At 37.9% G+C, this 22,984-nt stretch overlaps 2 protein-coding genes across 8 annotated transcripts in view; both read right to left on the bottom strand.

Moving 5' to 3' along the window:
• Positions 1 to 242: 242 nt before the first annotated feature.
• Positions 243 to 16,476, bottom strand: smpd2a (sphingomyelin phosphodiesterase 2a). The gene is made up of 11 exons (XM_039689781.2): positions 16,280 to 16,476; positions 15,934 to 16,013; positions 14,033 to 14,129; positions 13,772 to 13,848; positions 8,132 to 8,225; positions 7,317 to 7,406; positions 7,131 to 7,213; positions 6,924 to 7,056; positions 6,732 to 6,836; positions 5,579 to 5,717; positions 243 to 739 (listed from the first exon to the last, which is right to left on the bottom strand). The coding sequence occupies exons 1-11, from the start codon at positions 16,283 to 16,285 to the stop codon at positions 342 to 344; spliced, it is 1,302 nt and encodes a 433-aa protein (XP_039545715.2). The 5' UTR covers positions 16,286 to 16,476; the 3' UTR covers positions 243 to 341.
• A 1,790-nt stretch (positions 16,477 to 18,266) lies between these two features.
• The window catches only part of tead3a (TEA domain family member 3 a), a 69,434-nt gene continuing 64,716 nt past the window's right edge, over positions 18,267 to 22,984 (bottom strand). For all 7 annotated transcript variants that reach the window (XM_089124340.1, XM_039689920.2, XM_089124341.1 and 4 more), the window contains one exon: positions 18,267 to 21,671. In XM_089124340.1, the coding sequence (XP_088980466.1) occupies positions 21,558 to 21,671 (114 nt within the window). In that variant the 3' untranslated portion in view covers positions 18,267 to 21,557. The remainder of the gene's footprint in view (positions 21,672 to 22,984) is intronic.

Raw genomic sequence — 22,984 nt, 5'->3', positions numbered from 1 at the left:
ATAAAACTTAAACTTTGTTATTTATGTATAAAACGAGCGATCGTTTCGCTTGATAAGACCCTTATTCATCATCTGGAATCATTTAAAGCCCTTTGAACAAGTTTGCAGTTTGTACTTAAAGTTTCTTTTGGACCTTGAACCGTTTGGTTCCCACTGAAGTCCATTATATGGAGAAAAATCCTGGAGTGTTTTCATCAAAAACCTTAATTTCTTTTCGACTGAAGAAAGAAAGACACGGACATCTTGGATGACATGGCGGTGAGTAAATTATCAGCAAAAGTTTTTTCAAAAGTGAACTACTCCTTTAACACCAGGTGTAAACAGGGACTTAGGGGTCAACCTTATTCCTCTCGTTTAAAGGAACTCGACGGCTGGAGCTCTGGAGAGCCATCGGAAGATGACGATCCAGACACTCTGCATCCTGCGAGTTTAGCGTGGAGCTCGTTCGAGGTCAGCAGCATCTGGTCTTCAGTCTCTTTCAGGACTTTGATGTGTGTGGTGAAGAGCATGTAGAGCAGAGCTCCAGAGAGGAGTACGCCCATGCACACGGCTCCCAGAAACCCTGTGGTGGTGAAGGAGCAGTGGCACAGGCAGGGCAGCAAAACCAGCAGCAGGAGCAAGAGAGCACCGCACATCAGACGCACGGCCTTGTCCCGCAGGGCTTCTGTCAGACACAGGCCTTCCTTCACCACCGCACGCGCCTCTGAGACCGCCTCCATACGCTCTGATACAGGAAGTGCTGGAGGACACACAATAAAAACATTCATTAGACCTTATTCACTGCAGGCGCCGTCTTTGATTTTCAACAGGAGCGAAAGAGAGGCTGTAAGAGATAGATGTACATCTCATCAGCTCACCTGAGTCGGGTCAGAGGTCACTCTTTCCCCAGAACTAGACTCGTCAGTGATTATAGTTTATAAAGTCATAAATATGGATATGTTTCTTACAAAAACGCATGACTTTGCTTCAGAAGGCCTTTATTAACCCACTGGAGCCGTATGGATTACTTTTATAATGGAGGGATGCACTTTTATGGGCTTGAAAAACTCTCATTTTAAAGCTTGGAAGAGTCCGGGAAGTCCGTTTGTGTTTGGCTGAAAGAAGATAGTCGTAGTCGTATACGCTTAGGGTGACTTTTGGGTGAGTAAATTATTATTTTTGGGTGCCTAACCTTTTAAACTGACCTCATTATGCACAATAATGCAACTGTGATGTATATTGGAAGGATAGGGGTTGCTGTGATACTTCACAAACACTCAAACCAGTAAAACCGACATACCATAACTATATAACAAGCACATATCCACTATTCTGTAGGCTGTAGGCAGTCCTGTATACCAGTTTCCCTACATTCCTTTTTGACAACTGACACTAAATACCTCTATCTACCTTATATGAATGTACATTTAGTCACCAGTATGCACCTGTGCACCACCAGAATGCTGCTTTGGGGACATTTTAAGCTTTTTTGTAGGACTCACTGAAGTCTTGTTTGTTACTGGACAAAGAAAAGTTAGTGTAAACTATTAAAGTAAAGTCATTGGTTTGTAAATTGTCTTTAAAATTTCATATAGGTCGTCCATCACATGGTATTTGACCGAACAATGTGCAGAAGAATCACACACATAACTCCTAATGACAAATATATTGGCATGTAGCTTTTGTCCCTGCTTCCTCATTTACTTCCCCAACAAATCACGTCTAAACATAAAGGAAAATGGTAACACTTTAAAATAATGGTCGGTAGTTAACAAGTAGCTATGCAGGAAGTAATAGGTAGTACTGCATTAACACCGAAGTTAATACTATTAACTAATATGGAAGCAATATTAACTAAGCATTAAGTAATAGGTAATTAGTACAAAGGTAGTTCCTTGGTAGGTATTTGATTGTTACTAAAGAAATATATCCTCATTGAGAACTACTTGTGAACTAAGAAATAATAACCAATTAATTACTAATCACAAAAGTAACATGTCTAAAAAGTGAACAATTGTGGGGGTTTTACTCTTAATGTGGTCATAACATTTCAGAAGCATGTGCCTCAAATGGGTTCTTTGTGGAAACCAGTTTATGAAGTTTATATATCCTCCCAAATACATTAGCTAGGTTGCGATTGTGACCACTACTCTTGCCAGGATGGACGCATGTTCTCTGTTTATTTAAAACTTAAACATAAAATAATACTAATAATGACAGTTTTTAAAAAATAAACCTTAAATAATTAGGAAGTGATGCTGACACTCTCATGATTGGATTAGTTCACTATTATGAGCTCTATTGAATGTCAGTCACATATATCTCAGACTCCAAAGACCTATAACTTTATGTTACAGTAGCTGCCTGAGGAGGACTTCTCTTTAGGACATCAAAATAAACATTGATGTTCACTTGTCAAAAACAATTAGCATCTTTAATGAAGAAATTGGCTGCATTTATGTTACGATAAGCAGAAAAACCACATCTTCCAGATTACAGTGTTTGTTAGAATATTAGTGCCTCACAGAACCTGTACAGTATGTGTCAAATATAAAATTAAATTACTTGTATCATTTGTGAAAAACATGTTAACTCCTCACTAACTACTTAAGCGTTACCTTGTTATCCTGCAGGAACTACTAGTGATGTGGCCCATTATTTTAAAGTGAAAAACATGTTAACTCCTAACTAACTACAAGCGTTACCTTGTGTAAACATTGCGGGATGACGAGGTAACGCTTGTAGTTAGTTAGGAGTTAACATGTCATCCCGCAGGAACTACTAGTGATGTGGCCCATTATTTTAAAGTGAAAAACATGTTAACTCCTAACTAAGTACAAGCGTTACCTTGTGTAAACATTGCGGGATGACAAGGTAACGCTTGTAGTTAGTTAGGAGTTAACATGTCATCCCGCAGGAACTACTAGTGATGTGGCCCATTATTTTAAAGTGAAAAACATGTTAACTCCTAACTAACTACAAGCGTTACCTTGAGTACCTTTACCAAGGTAACGCTTGTAGTTAGTTAGGAGTTAACATGTTTTTCACTTTAAAATAATGGGCCACATCACTAGTAGTTCCTGTGGGATAACAAGGTAACGCTTAAGTAGTTATTGAGGAGTTAACATGTTTTTCACAAATGATACAAGTAATTTAATTTTATATTTGACACATACTGTACAGGTTCTGTGAGGCACTAATATTCTAACAAACACTGTAATCTGGAAGATGTGGTTTTGCGCTTATCGTAACATAAATGCAGCCAATTTCTTCATTAAAGATGCTAATTGTTTTTGACAAGTGAACATCAATGTTTATTTTGATGTCCTAAAGAGAAGTCCTCCTCAGGCAGCTACTGTAACATAAAGTTATAGGTCTTTGGAGTCTGAGATATATGTGACTGACATTCAATAGAGCTCATAATAGTGAACTAATCCAATCATGAGAATGTCAGCATCACTTCCTAATTATTTAAGGTTTATTTTTTAAAAACTGTCATTATTAGTATTATTTTATGTTTAAGTTTTAAATAAACAGAGAACATGCGTCCATCCTGGCAAGAGTAGTGGTCACAATCTCAACCTAGCTAATGTATTTGGGAGGATATATAAACTTCATAAACTGGTTTCAACAAAGAACCCATTTGAGGCACATGCTTCTGAAATGTTATGACCATGTTAAGAGTAAAACCCCCACAATTGTTCACTTTTTAGACATGTTACTTTTGTGATTAGTAATTAATTGGTTATTATTTCTTAGTTCACAAGTAGTTCTCAATGAGGATATATTTCTTTAGTAACAATCAAATACCTACCAAGGAACTACCTTTGAACTAATTACCTATTACTTAATGATTAGTTAATATTGCTTCCATATTAGTTAATAGTATTAACTTCGGTGTTAATGCAGTACTACCTATTACTTCCTGCATAGCTACTTGTTAACTACTGACCATTATTTTAAAGTGTTACCAGGAAAATAATATCAAAATGCCATTGCTGATGTCAATCGGGTCTCATAAGAAGCCATACTCATTTGTGAGATGGTTAAAACATAAGAAAAGACACAAAATGTACACACTAAAACTACACTACTGTTCAAAAGTTTGTGAACATTAAATATTTGTGTTGTTGTTGTTTGTTTTTTTTAAATAATGCTTTTATTTGGCAAAAGATTTCTATTTCAAATGTTCTTTTGAACTTTCCATTGTAACTGCTTACAACATTGATAATAATAATACAAGCTTCTTGAGCATCAAATCATCATATTAGAGTGATTTCTGAAGGGTCATGTGACACTGAAGACTGGAGTTATTTTGAATGATCATAATATTTCAAAACATTACTGTTATCACTGAAGGACTCCACATTTTTGAACGGCAGCGTAAAAGTAATCATCCACCCCTAAACACACTATGAATATAATTGTGGAAAGAAAATGTTCTCCTACAATTCAAGCTGTACAATATCACACCAACAATAAAGAGCCGTCGTGAGAGTGTGAGGTGTGGATATACCCAGACAGCAACATAGTGTCGGCTCTAGGGCTGGGTATTGACACAAATTTCACAATTCGATTCGAGTTCGATTCACAAGCTTGCAATTCGATTTGATTTCGATTCCGATTCGATTCAATATTGATTATTTTGGATATCAGTTACAATAAATGGCAAATTTTCTCAAGGAAATCAAATCTCTTAAAGGGATACTCCACTTTTTTTGGAAATAGGCTCATTTTGCAACTCCCCCAGAGTTAAACAGTTGAGTTTTACCGTTTTCGAATCTATTCAGCCGATTTCCTGATATTTAGAAGAATATCAGTAACCAGACAGTTTCTGGTCTCATTGACTACCATATTATATATTTTTTCCTACTATGGAAGTCAATGAGACCAGAGACGGTCTGGTTACTGATATTCTTCTAAATATCAGAAAATCGGCTGAATTGATTCGAAAACGGTAAAACTCAACTGTTTAACTCTGAGGGAGTTGTAAAATGAGCCTATTTCCAAAAAAAGTGGAGTATCCCTTTAACTGCTGTAAACTATGGCTGATTGAGCGAATCAATGTGACATGATATGGATTTCGATAAGTTGTACTCTATCTTTAACACACTTTCAGATGCTCATTCATGTTTATTTCGCGCTGTGACTGGTATTATTAAGCCGGAAGAGAGATCAGCGCTGCTGTTTCTCTTGAGCTGCGCCAGAGCGATCTCACGCCACAACGCCGAAACGTTATTTATGTTTTTGAATTTCTAAAGAAATTGAACGTAATTTGAAATTTGAGACTTTGTTTCATATCAATAGTAACAAAGGACAAAGATTATTGCGATTTCTTGGATGCGCGCAGCCGCGATACAATGTTCCATTCATTCAAATGAAACAGGATGACTAATCGATTCTTGAGATTTAAGAATCGTTATCGGTTCGTAAAAATGAGAATCGAATAATATCGAGAAATCGATATTTATTACCCAGCCCCAGCCGGCTCAGATCCGGCCCACATCTGGTACGCGTTGGGCCCGGATCTGGCCCGACACTATGCAGCAGTCCAGCAGGGTTTCCTTGGTTGTACTGATCTGTGAGGTTCTGTACTCACCGTTCCTGCGGTCCTCTGACCGTAGCAGGGCCAGGTCAGCAGTCAGGGCCTCGTGGTCAGAGTACGGGAAGGGTTTATCAGACACTGAACCCTTGGTAGTGGACAGGGACTCACATTTCATGTTCACTCTATGGGAGCCCTTCACAAGAAGAAGAAACACAAACACTAATGTTAAATATGTTATATCGAAGAGCAAGCATGAATACTTAACATAACATCTATGTTCATTCGAAATTGAAGTTAATTTATAATATATAATATTTAGGGCTGTCAGTTAAACGCGTTATTAACGACGTTAATGCAAACCAATTTTAACGGCGTCAATTTTTTTTCACGCGATTAACGGTCTTTTGGCCTAGTAAACTTTGTAGTTTGTTTGTAGTTTGCGGCGCTGTGCGCATTGCGTTATGAAACACATGGCGTGCCGCACGAGGACGTTTTGTTGCTTCGTCGACCAAAGCGCAAGCGGATCTAGCTAGACCGGAAACAAAACAACAGGCACGCCACACAGACTCGTTTGGACTTGCGAGCCGGCAAAATAGTTGGTTAACGTTGCGTTTTGAGTGGATGATGAGCGCGAGACACTGAAATGGATTCCGATAAGATTCTGAATGGAAAGTTTACTTGGTAAATTTACTTGAAAATGGTTCCATTGACAAGACCAAAGTGATCTGAGTGTTTTGTCGTTGTGAACTGAGCGATCATCATCGCAGCACGTCCAGTCTGAAACACCACTTGATGATGGCCAAGCACACACACAGAGCTGATGCGAATTCTTCGCCGCCTCATTAATATCAGGACCTAGTCAGTATTTCTTTCACACTTTTATTGATAGTGTTACATTGTGTGAGAGATTATTTGCTCCAAGTGAGAATGTTAGTGTGAATTTGAACACAGTATATGCCAATGCTGTTTTCAATAAAAAAAAACATTTGCACAAAGCAAGCCGATCCACTTTTCCATGTTGATAAGAGCATTAAAATGAGAAAAAAAATAATGGGACAAAAAGAAATCAAGTGACATTTAGAATAGATAAAAATGTGTGATTAATCGCGAGTTAACTATGATATTAATGCGATTAATCACAATTAAATATTTTAATAGTTTGACAGCACTAATAAAATTGTAAGATTATTGTTTGAGATGATTTTACCTTGATGAGAATGTAGTCAATCCTGATGCCCTTCTCAAATGGAATAAGATCCTGCTTCTTTGTGAAGTGGTTGTCAGCTATCAGCGTGTGTCCATCTTCACAGCCCTGCCGAGAGCAACAGAAAGTGATGCTTCAGAGAAAAACAGGACGCACAAACAAACTCAATACACATATAAAAGGAAGTGCGCTCACATCAAACATGTCAGTTTCAGTATAGCAGTCTCTGAGGCCAGTGTGGGATCTAATCAGACGGTTCCCAAGGTCCTGAGGGTGCATGTTCAGATCCCCTCCCAGAATCACCAGATCCGCTCCACAGGACGTGTGGCTAAAGAACCCATACGATATGAGTTTGCTGAAGGAATGTGACCTATTTTGTCTAGAAAACGCACATTCTCTTACCGCACAAACTGCAGGAGTTCCCAGGACTGCACTATTCTGTGGGGCAGGTATTCATCTTGAGCCCTGGAGTACTCAGCATGCAACTGAGAGCAAAGGAGTATCATTACTAAAGGTGCATCGTCTCCAGTTACTCGACTGAGCACGAATAACACAAAGCCAGATCAGACTTTAGAGACTGTGACTTACATGAGTAACATAGACGTGCGCCTTTAACCCGAAAACGTCAACAATGACCAGTCCAACTGCTTTGCCTCCAAACCAGTCGCCATGGCGCAGCTGAGATGAACACACACACATAAAATATCACATAATTTTTGATGTCCCAGTTTTTCCTAAGCAATAATGTTTCTTAGCTCACTGTCATAAAATAAACCTTGATAGTGTGATCAGACCCCCAACATGGAGACATATTACACAACAATTAAGCAAATAAAATAAATGGTAAATTAAAGGGATACTCCACTTTTTTTGGAAATAGGCTCATTTTACCACTCACCCAGAGTTAAACCGTCGAGTTTTACCGTTTTCGAATCCATTCAGCCGATTTTCTGATATTTAGAAGAATATCAGTAAGCAGACAGTTTCTGGTCTCATTGACTTCCATAGTAGGAACTAGGAAACAAATATACTATGGAAGTCAATGAGACCAGAAACTGTCTGTTTACTGATATTCTTCTAAATATCAGAAAATCAGCTGAATACATCTGAAAACGGTAAAACTCAACTGTTTAATTCTGGGGGAGAGGTAACATGAGCCTATTTCCAAAACAAATGGAGTATCCCTTTAACTTTACCCATTTTAAGTTTTTTTTTTTTTATGTGTGAAGAAAGAGACTGCAGAGTTAACTTATTATGAAGCACAATGAGATAATAATGAAACTAGCACAGCTACAGCATTTAAGAAATTAGTGCCTAGGATAAAAAGGCAAATATTGTTTAGCATCATTATGCAAAAATGTCTGATGGCAGTATAGCTACAGTAATATCCTAAAATAACTTACCATATATGGGTAGCCATTGAGAGAGTACTGGTAGAGCAGAGCGTCCTGGATTTTGTGTTTGGAGAAGACAGCAAGACCACTGCCAATGACTCCACTGAAAACACAACACAGCGTATCAGATACAAAATAACAGTTTCCTTTAGGGATCTCTCGTCTATGAATACACACAATCAGCTATGTATACACCAGCAAGCAGACAGCTGCACTCATTTTAGTATTATTAGGAACTGCAGTAGTGCTGCTTCCTAGATAAGTTAATTGATTACAAATTCTGCCAATTCAGCTTTATTGATTGCATGCCATAAGATCAATGTTTTTTTTTTTTTTTTTTAAGGATAAGACATAAAGGTGGACTGAAGATACACAGTTCATGATGCAATATTCAATCAGATATCTCAAAATAAGACTTTAACCTTCTTAAAGGTGCAGAGATTTCTGAGAAACACTATTGATATTTAAGATCAACTTAAACAAACACAGCCCTCCCCTCATTGCTCCGCCCACACAATGCAGAAAAAAGCAATGCAAGAGTGATGTCTCTTTATCATAGCTGAAGTGAAGCAAAATAAGGCTTAGCGAAAAATAACACGAGGTTGGCGAACAAATGGCAAACAAAACAAACAATGACACTCAACACTGTCCTGTAACTATAGCTAATAGTATAACAACAGCATATCTTGATGCTGTGAAACAGCAAAACCAATGTTGCTCACGTATGGAGCAGAAAAAACAGAACCTCACTGTCCGTTTACAGGCCTTCCCGCTTAGGTCTCTAGCACTGGAAAGCATATTCTAATATTACCCTGTGTCATAAAGCTCTTGCCTGGTAATAACCAGTGATATTCCTCTTTTGAAGGATTTTTCTCTTTTGTAATGTCTCTCAGCTATCTTGCTTTCTACAGTGTTTCTTACCCTACTGCTGGTTGGCTCACTGTCTCTCCTCCCCCATCATGAGTGGAAACACCCCCTACTGCTGATTGGCTCACTCTCTCTCCTACCTCATCATGAGTGGTCACACCCCCTACTGCTAATTGGCTCACTCTCTCCTATCCCATCATGAGTGGTCACGCCCACTAATAACCAGATAATAACCAGTGATATTCCTCTTTTGAAGAATTTTCTTTTTTTCTCTTTTGTAATGTCTCTCAGCCATCTCGCTTTCTACAGCATTTATTACCCTACTGCTGATTGGCTCACTCTCTCTGCTACCCCATCATGAATGGACACACCCCCTTACTGCTGATTGACTCACTCTCTCTGCTACCCCATCATGAGTGGCCACGCCCCCTACAGCTGATTGGCTCACTCTCTCTCCTCCTCAATCATGAGTGGTCTAATCCACTTTCAACAGTGTTTCTCAGAAATGATAATAACCAGATAATAACCAGTGATATTCCTCTTTTGAATAATTTTTCTCTTTTGTAATGTCTCTCAGCCATCTCGCTTTCTACAGCATTTATTACCCTACTGCTGATTGGCTCACTCTCTCTCCTACCCAATCATGAGTGGCCACGCCCCCTACAACTGATTGGCTCACTCTCTCTCCTACCCCATCATGAGTGGCCACGCCCCCTACTGCTGATTGGCTCACTCTCTCTCCTACCCCATCATGAGTGGTCACGCCCCCTACTGCTGATTGGCTCACTCTCTCTCCTACCCCATCATGAGTGGCCACGCCCCCTACTGCTGATTGGCTCACTCTCTCTCCTACCCCATCATGAGTGGCCACGCCCCCTACTGCTGATTGGCTCACTCTCTCTCCTACCCCATCATGAGTGGTCACGCCCCCTACTGCTGATTGGCTCAAGGGGGTCGCACACCGGGCGCGCAGCGCAGCGCCGCGTCGCGTAGCGCCATGTCTTCAAAATTCTAACACATTATTCTCTATGTGTGTACACACACCGGCGGCGCCATTCGGCGTCTGTCCGCGCCGCCCAGCTACGGCTCAGGACCGTGTTCAAAACCCTGCCGCGCCACAGAGCGCCATTTGCATAGTTTTATCAAACATAGCCTTTTTAAATCCATTTTTCAATAGGTACTCTATCATATTAACCATACACTAACTGGGTTATTATTATTATTAAGTAGCCTAGCAGTCTAAACCCATAAGTGCGAAATATTAATGCATGCGATGTAAGGTTTGCCTCACGTGGTTCACGGTCGTGTAGAGCCACCTATTGGATTTACCAGGTCACAACACACTTCAGGTACTTTCTGTAGCGTAGCAGTGGAGCGAAATGAACGAAGAAAAACTCGTCAATGAAGTAGGGAGTAGTATGAAGGAGTAGGGAGTAATCAATGAAGTAGTTGCCTAGACAACGGATAACGTTACAACAAAATAACAGACTTAACAAGGTGATAGACACTTTTACTTGGTTAATAACGTTCAAACATCAGCTATTTTATTCACTTAAAACTGAGCTCGTGCGAATAGAATTTGCGCGTCCGGTGTGCGATACCTGTGAATTGTTCTAGACGTGGCGCGACGCAACGCGGCGCGGCGCTGCGCTGCGCGCCCGGTGTGCGACCCCCTTCACTCTCTCTCCTACCCCATCATGAGTGGCCAATTCAATTCAATTCAATTCAATTTTATTTAAGTATAGCACACTTAAAACAACCAAGGTTGACCAAGGTGCTTCACAAGATAGATACACCACAATGCAAGACTCACACGATAAATAATAAAGCACTAAAATATTCTATAAATGAGTAATAATATTTGCATAAAAGATAAAAACAAAGATTATTATAAAATTGTCAAGAGGGATACCAAACCTAACTCGAATGAAACGCCAAGGAGAATAAATAAGTTTTTAGCGATGATTTAAAACATTCTATAGCTGGACAGGTTCTGATATGGAGAGGCAGTTTGTTCCACAGTGTCGGAGCAGCTACGCTGAAGGCGCGATCACCTCTAGTTTTAAGTCTGCTTCTAGGCACATCTAGGAGGAGGACATTGGCAGACCTAAGCACTCTAGCTGGAGTATGGACATGGAGAAGCTCTTTTAGGTACAATGGAGCCAAACCATTTAGGCATTTAAAAACTAGGAGTAAGATTTTAAAATTGATCCTGTAATCGACCGGGAGCCAATGAAGTTGACGCAATACTGGTGTAATGTGATCCCTCTTTCTCTTTCCTGTCAGGACGCGGGCAGCGGCATTTTGAACTAGCTTTAGACGCTGGATTGATGACTTATCTAGGCCCACATATAAGGAGTTACAATAATCAAGGCGAGAAGTTATAAGAGCATTTATCACCCTCTCCAAATCCTTAGGGAGATAGGCCTTTACCTTGGCTATTGTTCTCAACTGAAAGAAGCATGATTTAACAGTGGCAGATATCTGCTTATCAAGTTTAAATGCACCATCTAACATAACGCCAAGACTCCTCACATTTGAGCGAATGTTTGCAGCCAGAGGGCCGAGGGAATCTCCATCCAGCAAATCGTGGTGTCCAAACACCATGATCTCTGTTTTATCGGCATTTAGATTGAGGAAATTAAGATTCATCCAAGTTTTGATGTCTTCCAAAAAACAATCAAACAGCGGCTGCAGTGTTCTCTTTTTTTTAACATTCAGGGGCAAGTAAATTTGAATGTCATCTGCAAAGCAGTGGAAAGAGACATCATATCTCGCAAAGATAGAGGCCAATGGTAGCATATACAAAGAAAATAGGATAGGGCCCAATACAGAACCATGAGGGACGCCACAGGTAAGTGGAGTCGTTTTAGAAAAATAGTCCCCAAGATGGACCGAAAAGCTCCTATCGGTTAAATACGATTGGAACCACGTTAGCGCCGTACCCTTAATCCCCCCCACAATATTCCAGCCGCGACAGGAGAATTGAGTGATCCACCGTATCAAAGGCGGCGGTGAGGTCAAGGAGTACTAAGACAGCAGAGTCCCCTGAGTCGACAGTTAAGATTAAATCATTAAAAACTCTCAAGAGCGCCGTTTCCGTGCTGTGCCAAGATCTAAATCCGGACTGGAATTTTTCATACACATTATTATTAATTAAAAACGTTTGCAGCTGTGCGAGAACTACTTTCTCTAAGACTTTTGATTAAAAAAACAGTTTGGAGATAGGCCTAAAATTGGAGAGAACAGAGGGGTTTAGATTTTCCTTTTTTAGTAAGGGTTGGACAACCGCATGTTTAAAAGCTAACGGAACATAACCAGAAACAAGGCAAGTGTTTATCAATGTTAAAATACATGGTCCAATAGTTTCAAAGACTTCTTTAACCAAGCGAGAAGGAATGCTATCTGAAGGACAATTTGTAGGACGCAGATGGGTGACCACCTCAGATAAGGAGAAGATTGATATAGGTTCAAAGTGATCCAATACTGCGGGGCAAATAGGAGGAACAGAAGGATCATAATCAAAGGCACTAATTACAGACGATCGAAGGGCAGAGATCTTCTCAACAAAGAAGTTTAGGAACGAGTTGCAAATATCCACTGACGGCGTGATGGGGGCAGCGCTATGAGGGGTTGTAATGGAATTAAACATATTAAAAAGCACCTGCGGCCTATGCCGATTGTTTGCAACAAGTTTCGAGATATAATCCGATTTTGCTAATTTTACGGCTCTCTGATAGTCAGATAGATATTGTTTTAGGATTTCATATGACACTCTGAGTTTGTCCTTCTTCCATCTTCTCTCCGCTTGCCGGCAGGCACGTCTGATCGCTCGGGTAGTATCATTTAGCCAGGGCTCTGAAAGTGCTTTTGAGTGGCCACGCCCCCTACTGCTGATTGGCTCACTCTCTCCTACCCCATTGTGAGTGGCCACACCCCCTACTGCTGATTGGCTCACTCTCTCTGCTACCCCATCATGAGTGGTCACGGCACCTACTGCTGATTGGCTCACTCTCTCTGCTACCCCATCATGAGTGGTCACGGCACCTACTGCTGATTGGCTCACTCTCTCTCCTACCCCATCATGAGTGGCCACGCCCCCTACAACTGATTGGCTCACTCTCTCTCCTACCCCATCATGAATTGACACACCCCCTACTGCTGATTGGCTCACTCTCTCTCCGACCCCATCATGAGTGGTCACGCCCCCTACTGCTGATTGGCTCACTCTCTGTTTCTCAGAAATCACTTACAGTACCTTTACATGGGCAGTTCACCCACAAACAATAATTGATTTAATTGTTCATGTTGTTCCAAAACCTTTATTTTTTTCCAGAGAACTTTTGAAGAATGTCCAACCCGCTCTTTTCCATTCAAATGAATGCAGAATGGTTCTTGTGTGTCTTATAACCAAAATTTACACACCAAATTTGTTAGTTTGTTTTTAGCAAATAAAAACTTAAATGTTGGTCTTTTCCTGAAAGAATGCTATCATGGGGTTGGAAAGAAACTCATACAGGCTTGGAACGACATGAGAGCGAGTAAATGATGACTGAATTAAATTTTTTTGGGTGAACGATCCCTTTATGTGGGGATTTTATTTCCCGCCTTTTGACCAGGATCTATTTTTTTTTCTCTATGCATTTCTCAGGAATGTGGAAGAGCGTCTAGCCGCTTGATCGCTGATCAGAAGGTTTCAAAGTCTCTCTTACAAAATCCCAATCGCTTTGAAGTAGAGATCATCATTCACAGTCCCTCCATGTCATAGTGAGGTGAACTGACCTCTTGAAATAGTGAGTATAGGGATGAGAGGAGGACAGCTTTCCCTTCAGGAAAAGGAAATCTTTTTCACTCCATACCTATAGAACAATGTGAAAGAATTACCTAGATTAGTAAAAAAAAAAAAAAAAGTTTTGGTGGAATGTTAAGACCTGGTGTTATTCGTCAGGGAAATAGTGCAAAATGAAGTGCTAAAGCCTCGAGGGCAATGGGCTGAATGAAACCTTGATGGTAAGTGTGTTAAAAGTGCACAGTGATACCCACTTCCTGTAACAGGGCGATGTCGTGCTGCTCTCGGTCCAGTAATTCCCCGATCATCTCATACCGTTGTGCGCAGTGTTGACTGAGGAATCGGATTCCCCTGAAAAGCATCAAACCACAGTCACTGTAAGTCTTGCGATCAACCTCTAACCCACATACAGAACAAAACCTCCATAACTGCACACACATGCAGTCGTTATCCTCCACGTCAACACAGCTGACCTCATCAGTTCACAGCTTCATACACACTTTAAATAAGTGATGCGTCATCTAAATCAGGGGAAGTATTGAAAACCACATTTTCGGTCTCAGCTGTACAGTAACAATCTGCATTAATGTGCAATTGCTGAAGTTTGGGCTGTTGTTCTGGAACATGGTGCTGACAGTGCTGGCATCAGCAGAGCGGGAGGCCCACACACACACACACACACACACACACACGTGACCGCTCATGTGCTTCTTTACCCTTCACACTAACAACTAGCAAAGACTGCTGCTAAACAGATACAATTTACAGCACATGTGTGTGTGAGTATGTGTGTGTCTTTGTGTGTGTGTGTGTGTGTGTGTGTGTGTGTGTGTGTGTGTACACACACACACACACACACATACATACATACATATATATATATATATATATATATATACACACAATGCAAATATTTTCTGATCTCTTACAACATTTCATAAGGATTTTTATAAACCATTTATAAGAGAGCAGATTATAATAATAAAATATATATTTTTTAAACTGAGCATAACTAGATAAAAATGTCAACACTTTACAATAAGGTTCCATATTTGTTAACATTATTTAACTACATTAGTTAACATGAACTAACAATGAAAAATAATTATTTATTAGTTCTACTTTGTGTTCATTTCAACATTTACTAATATATTTTTAAGGTATGGGGCAAATGTTGCATCTATGAGAAAGTATTGGCATAATCTTCTATTTTAAATGTGTTGTATTGCATGTAATTTGGTGTAGGTTGTTGTATTGTTTTTCTCTCTAATGGACCTTCTGGAAATAAAGTTGAATTTAATTGAATTATTAAAATCAAAAATTGCATCGGTTAATATTATATATATATATATATATATATATATATATATTTAATCTGTTACATTATTTTGAGCTAAGATTAACAATGAACTGTTGTATTTGTATTAACTAACGCTAAAGATTAATATGTACTGGGAGAAATGAAGAGTTCATTGTTAGTTAAGTTTTATAACTAATGTAAACTAATTGTAAAGTGTTACCGAAAAAAAAAGTATAGGCCTACAGTACTTTATATAATTTTATTAATTTCTGTGACATTTCAAGGCCTGGAAAAATGCTCGAATAAGAAAATGAGATTGTATTATGTTGCTAAAGCTCAGAAACAACTGTGAATGAATGAGGAACCAATATATATATATATATATATATATATATATATATATATATATATATATATATTAAAGTTCAGTTGATTTATTAGTTAAATCAACTTTACTTTACCAACATCACCAAATACACAAGAATAGAGATTTATGAAATATAACTTTATGGCACAAAAATAAAATTTTTATTTAGTTAAATCTCAAATATGAAGGAAAAATTACTTTATACAATTTATATTACTTTTAATTACTTTAAATTAATTAATAAAATTACTACATTATCTTCTTCAAAGCTGCGCGTTGTACTTTTAGAAGTGTGCAACAAACTCATAAAATATTCGTATAAGCAAACCCATGCATATTTAAATAAATAAATAAATAAATAAATACAGCGAGCTATGTTTCTGACCCATTTAAAGAAGTGAACATTGTTACGCTGCGCACCGCTTATAATAGTATAGCCTACATATAAGCGCGTCATTTCGACGCGGAAGCATCATCGTGTCGCTCACCAGCAGTTGAGAGAGAACACGCGCAGTCTGGAGGGCCGCTCTGTTGCCATGGTTCCGCGCAGCTCAGGCTTCACCGGCTCCTGGGAGCGAGAGTCATTTGAGTGCGCTTTAAAGCCCAGTGTACTACACGCACACACAAACACTGGGGGCGGAGCTTAAACTAATCCACAAAGCAGCCAAACTCAGTGACATTTGAAACCCTACTGTGTATTCATTTATTAAAAGTATTTACAATCATATTTTATATTGATCTACGTTATCTAATGGGTTATAAACCTACAATAGCTTCACCAAAATGGTGTTAAGCTTACTTTATAAGCTACTCTCTCTTTGGTCATGTAAATACCTGCATGGGACTGACACTCGGATCGATGCTCCGCGCGCACTAGGCTACAGTCGATCGCCTCGCGCTCGCCGCGAGCTCCCTTTCCGAGCGCGTGACCGTATTCTCGCATCGAGTGGTCGATCATCGTCCCGTCAAATGACCTCCACTGTATCTAGTCTATCACCTAACATTACAGAGCACAACGTAGCCCATGCGCATGACATACTGTAAACACCTGCGTGCATTGTGGGTAATGTAGTTAACTCATTTAATCCCGCATTTTTCCCAGCTATTTACCTTTTTCCTAAACCCCATGCCGTTTTGAGCGAATTATGGGAGTAACTTTTGTTAAACTGTAAACAAGCAGTGAAATTTTCACTTTGAACACAATAATAAGCTTTAAAAAAATGTGTAGGCTACAATGAAATTACATTAGGCTATTCTACACCTTTCAACATCTAACATTAAAAGTAAATTTGAAAGTGTAAAAAGCAATAACTACAATAGCTCGGAACATTGAGTGATAATATTTCATTGATTTCCATCATTTTAAGAGAAAATAAATATAGTTTATACTTGCTTTATATAAACATCCCAGCAAACACTGCTAATAAGAAGTAAAAAAGAGACTATAACATTTTAAAGCATCCGTGGGAAAACAAACCTGGAAAGAGACGTGAGGATTTGAGGAGAACATATTGTCATCACATCACATTAAATGACTAAGTGTTACCTTATTCTCTTTAAGTCTGAACATGAGAACATGAAGGAAAATGTAGAGTTCATTCAGTCAAACCGACAGATAAGGATTGGGCCTATATTTGTACCACAACCTTATGATTTTAAATGGTTTGGTTCAGACTGAACTTTTTGAGTGGAACTTACCCAAACAGGAAGTGTGCCTGCCTTAAAGGCCCCCTAACATGGGTTTTTTGTATTATTTTATAATGTTTCCGGGGTTATACTAAAAAATACCTTTGTGTTCATTTGTACATCCGAACACTGAGCAACTGCCATGCTTCGCTCGTTTGCAAGCCATGATATTTCTCGAGGAAAAACTCAAATCTCCTTTCTCTAGGAAAAAATAAAACCGCACCTGCGCATGTTCGTACTTCCTGTTCCTAGCTTGTTTTCTCAGTCGGGCCAAATTCTCTGGGCGGGCAAAGCAGAGAAAGGGGAGTAACCTTTCCCCTAAATGACGTTATATAGGGGGAGATTCTAGATCAGCGCGTCTGAGATGCAGACGGAGAAGAGAAAAATAGCCAAAGCTCGGTTTACACCGATTGAAAATTCTAGACACGATGGTACCAAATACAGTCTAGGGGAATTCATATTAATGTTAAAAAACCTCAGAAAATGAACATTTCATATCAGGGGACCTTTAAACTCAAAGTCTTTGTCAAAATGTGAAAAATCAAGTAACAGGACATCCTTCTAAATGCAAAGATATTCTGTGTACAGGTTTTTGGTCCAATAAGTAATATTTCAGTCTTATCTGAAAATGACAGGTCATCCAGTATTGTATCTTTAACAAACTCTGTCAACTTGGATAATTTAGAGATGATTTTGATGAAATAGATAACTATCATTAGCATAACAGTGGATACTAATTCCATGTTTTTTCTAATATTTAGAAGCGACAGCATATATATTGGAAATAGCAGAGGTCCTAACACAGATCCTTGTGGCACTCCATTATTCACGCAATATAATTAGATGATAATTTAATCAAGCACAGAGCGGGCACAACTTTTTAGTATATATATATATATATATATATATATATATATATATATATATGTGTAAATATATATATGTATATGTAAAATCACTTTTAAAAAAAAATATTTAAGATTAATAACTTACATTACAATACATTTTATGCCCCAGTAAGTACACTGTGAAAACCGGAAATTGTTACCTTACAGAGCAATTTTTACCTGGTTTTATTTGAATCAAACCTGTTAATAATGTGTTTTTTTGTTGGATTTAATGATGAGATTTTAGCTTCCAGGGCTCCAGTGTCACTTTAATTGGCAAATACATGAAACACTGACATTACAACCCTTATTTAATATTAACCAGAACAACAATTATATTGGAACAAAGCCAAAAAACAAATAAAAATAAAGATGGAAAAAAAATAGACATAAAATCCTTTCCTGTAACATTCTTAAAATATACATTGTAGAATTTCAAAATTAATTTTTTTTTTCTCTCACGCACACAAACACACAGATATGCACTCAAGTGCACAAATACACACTCTCACACAGAAGCATGATTTTTCTTTTAAAATGTTGTAGAAGCACACAATAAGGCAAGACTGGGTTTTGTGGGGGATGCGGTTCACATTCGATTCTTTGGTTAAGATATTACAGATTAGTCTTCAATGTACAACTAAATAAACAGTCCTTTTTATGCAACGTGTGCTCTTCATAATGCATACAAATGTACCAAAATATGATGCCATAAATAATCAGATGATTGTCACTGATTACGTCCGACGCAGTGTCAAGGCGCTCGTCTTTAAAATCATATGTACGAACCACTGACGGTGATGGGTTAAAAAAAAAAAAAAAAACGAAATAAAAATCGATAAAAAATCCAACACCAAGCTGGATGCCATGAGTGGATCATAAAAAATAAAAAGAGTATTGAATCCACATACCGTATATTCTAAAAATCCAAACCTAGAGTGTTTCTACACTACTGAAAGGACCTGAGAAGAACACGTGGATCGGAATAGGCCGGATCTTATTGCACATTTTGATATGGAATTAAATGTTAATTTCACTTTGTGCTGTTCAAAATCCCCTGTTGACCAATGACATGCCTTACCACACTCAAAAAAAGAATAAGAGAAATATTACAATTTTACATTAAAATACAATGTTTTTGTTAGGAAAATACTCAAGCACCTAGTTAAGAGTATTTGCTTTGGCAATGATGTAATTAGCATAAAGTTCTTATATTAAAAACACTGAGAAATTTAAAGCAAGTGTTATGCTGAGATTTGTTTCGTCTTGCTATAACCCCATTAGAAAATAGTGTATCTGCCCTCTTTTGCTTTGGACTATGTAACCTGATCTACTGAATGTTCCTGCTTACTCACCAGTATGGCGAAGGTAGTGTAGACACAAAAGTGATAAGGCACTCAAGATGAGGGCAATCGAGTAAAACCATGCATATGTACTGTCTTTCACAATAATCATTATGGTTAAATGGCTTTATCTGGAAGCTTGTTTCCACCAGGAGGGGAAAAATATACAAGTAATTGTGACTTTTCTCACAATTCTGACTTTTTCTTGCAATTGTGAGTTTTTTTTTATGACAATAAAAATAAAAAAAATCCGCAATTGTGTTCATATCTCACAATTCAGACTTCTTTCCTTTTTTTCTGACTTTATATCTCACTATTCAAACTTTTCTACTTTTTTCTCGCAAAAGCGAGTCATCACAATTCAAACTTTTCCACAAATTTAAATTCCACAATTCAGAGTTATAACTCACAATTCTGACTTTTTCCTGGCAATTGTGTGTTTTTTTTTTTGTTTTTTTCACAATTTTGAATTTTCACAATTTGGACTTTTTCTCTCAATTAAAAAAAAAAAAAAAAAAGCCCCGCAATTCCGACTTTTTCCTCAAAAGCGAGTCTATGTCTCACAATTCTGACTTTTTTCTGGCAATTGTGAGTTTTTTCAGACTATTGAGTTTTCACAATTTTGACTTTTCTCACAGTTCAAAAAAATAATAAAAATAAAATAAAAAAAAAAATGCCCCGCGATTCTGACTTTTTCCTCACAAAAGCGAGTCTATATCTCACAATTCTGTTTTTTTTTCTGTCAATTGTGAGTTTTCCACAATTTTGACATTTTATAATTTTGACTTTTTCTTACAATTAAAAAAAATGATATCTTACAATTCAAAATAAAAAAAAAATGCCCAGCAATTCTGACTTTTTTCTCGCAAAAGCGAGTCTATATCTCACAACTCTGATTTTTTTTCTGCCAATTGTGAGTTTTTTTTCACAATTTTGACTCTTACAATTCAAAAAAAAAAAATGATATCTTACAATTCAGAATTAAAAAATTCCCACAATTCTGACTCTCACAAAAGCGAGTCTATATCTCACAATTCAGACTTTTTTCTAGCAATTGCAAATTATGATAATTCTGACTTTTTTCTCACAAATGTCAAATTACCTGCTGCAATTCAGACTTTTTTCTCACAAATGCGAGTTTATATCTCACAATTCTGACTTTTTCTCTCAAAAGCGAGTCCACATCTTAAAATTCAGACTTTTTACTTATCAGAATTCTAACTTTTTTCTCACGAGCAATTTACATGCTGCAATTCATTTCTCTCAAAAATTTGAGTATCTCTCACAATTCAAACATTTCCATTTTTTTCTCACAATTGTAAGATCACAATTCAGACTTTTTTCTCACAATTGAATATATATTTTTCTTCGAAATTGTGTTATACCTCACAAATCGGACTTCATACCTCGTAATTCTGACTTTTTATCTCAGAATTGTGAGATAAAATGTTGCAATTACCTTTTTTTTTCATGGCAGACACAAGCTTCCATTTTTTAAACCAAAACGCAGCAGTAAAAATGCTCCAAACACACTTTGTGTAACACCAGGAGGTAGATATAACTCACACATTTGCACTTTCCAAGAAAATCAAGCCAAATCGAGAGCAAAACCTGCAAAAGTGTGTAACATTCATGTAACTTGCGCTTTCCATCACAACAAACATTCAGTGTCTTTTCCTATACAAAAAAAAAAAAAAAAAAAAATCCTATTTACAAGACTTTCTCATCCTTCTGGGCACAATCTGAACCCCGATCAAAGGTCAGAGGTAGCAGGCTTCTGCGTCTAAACCAAAGATTGTGAAAAAATGACAGTCAGAACAAACATATGCTATCACAAAGTTCCTGATTAGAGAAAGACTTGTATTAATCAGCATTCCTTTCCTATTCGCTTACGCTCACTTTTAAAAAGACCTTTGTGCCTTCAGAGTCTAGTACCATAAACATGACAAGGGTCATAATCAGAATTAACCAACCACAGATTTCCAAAACCTCTCCTCTCACAAAACCGGTAAGCAAAAAGGAAGAAATAGAATTATCCCTGAAAGTACATTTTCTTTTCCTTTTAAGGAACACGACTAAATATACAACACAACCTAGTGCAGAGGATCCTGGTTTGTGTTTTGTCCATGATTGTGTGATTATGAGCTTCAGGTTTGTCGAACTTTCTTTTCCTCTTTTTGTTCGCACGGCGGTCATTCAGTCCTTGACGAGTCTGTAAACGTGATACTGTGCTCCGTGGTCACTTGTAGACACCTCAAACACAAATGCAATGCAAAGCAAAGTCTCTTGTGTTTCTCTGTTTGTGACAACCTGGGGAGGGGAAAAAACACTTTAGGGAAAACTGTAGTATACGACTATACACTCTTAGAAGAAAAGGGTTCATTGGGGTTCTATATATGTAGCATAGGGTTCTTTACTCAACTCCAAAGAACCTTTTATGCTAAAAAAAGGTTCTATAATGACAAGAAAAGAACATTTTGGTGCTTTATAGGCTATTATTGATTCATATATGACATTATTCTGCAACATTTTGTAGTTGTAATTAAATTATTGTTTATAAAACTATAATCATGCTGATTTTTGGAGGACAAAAACGGAAATGGCACTCTTCGTGTGATATTGATTAACTATATAAAATGATATAAATATATACATTTTCTAACTCCCATATCTTGAATTTTGTGATCATTCACATGCATTCATAAATACATTTTAGGGTCTTGATGTTTGTCAATAATATGAAATATTTCATCCGGAAAGGACAAAACAAATGATAATGAAAATAGAAAATTGTATGTTCTATATTCTTTATGTTCTATATTTTATAACATTTTTCATATAGTACATTTTACATGGCTTGAGAAAGTGGCAAGAAACCATGCAAAATCCAATTAGAGTGGCCAGACTAAAACAGATTTCCAGAAATGGTTGAATGATCGAATTCGGTCGGATATGCTCAAAAATCGGATCAGGACTGACAGTCTGAACCTGGCTTAAAGGGTTAGTTCACCCAAAAATGAAAATTAAGTCATTAATTACTCACCCCCATGCTGTTCCAACCCCGTAAGACCTTCGTTCATCTTCGGAACACAAATAAAGATATTTTTGATTGAATCTGAGAGCTGGATCAGTCCTAGATATACTGCCTAAGGGACTGGCTCTTGACGGCCCAGAAAGTCCTTAAAGAAAAGGTTTAAATATTCCATGTGCCTACAGCGGCTCAATTATAAGTTTATCAAGCGACGAGACTACTTTTTGTGCGAAAAAAACATAAATAACGGCTTTATTCGACTATTCCATTACTTCCTTATTGGCGCATGCGCGAGAACTGAGACGAGGACGTTCTCATTCGTCTACTTCTTGTTACCGGCTGCTCACCGCTTAGGAGTTTTACCGCCCCCTACCGTATAAAATGATGATAAGGAACACTGTCATTTTTTGAGAAGATTAAAGGCTTTTAAGTGCACCTTGTAGTGCGGAAAATATGCAAATTGAAAAGCGTATGTACAGCGCGCATCTTCCTCTGCTTGTAAACAGAAAGTTTTGCGCTTCCAGCTATATCAGCACATCATCTTATACGGTAGGGGGCGGTAAAACTCCTAAGCGGTGAGCAGCCGGTAACA

Source organism: Pimephales promelas, chromosome 20 (genome assembly GCF_988280905.1).
Source record: "Pimephales promelas chromosome 20, fPimPro1.hap1.1, whole genome shotgun sequence".
In the NCBI taxonomy this organism is placed as follows: Eukaryota; Metazoa; Chordata; class Actinopteri; order Cypriniformes; family Leuciscidae; genus Pimephales; species Pimephales promelas.
The sequence above is the reverse complement of the archived record's forward strand: the minus strand, read 5'-3'. Positions and strand labels throughout refer to the sequence as shown.

What these genes read in the sequence shown, in the direction of transcription:
- smpd2a (XM_039689781.2), bottom strand. An exon ending in GTGTTCTCTCTCAACTGCTG is followed by an intron (nt 14,130 to 15,933) that starts GTGAGCGACACG and finishes GATGCTTTTCAG; the next exon opens with GGGAATCCGATTCCTCAGTC. An exon ending in ACATCGCCCTGTTACAGGAA is followed by an intron (nt 13,849 to 14,032) that starts GTGGGTATCACT and finishes ATTGTTCTATAG; the next exon opens with GTATGGAGTGAAAAAGATTT.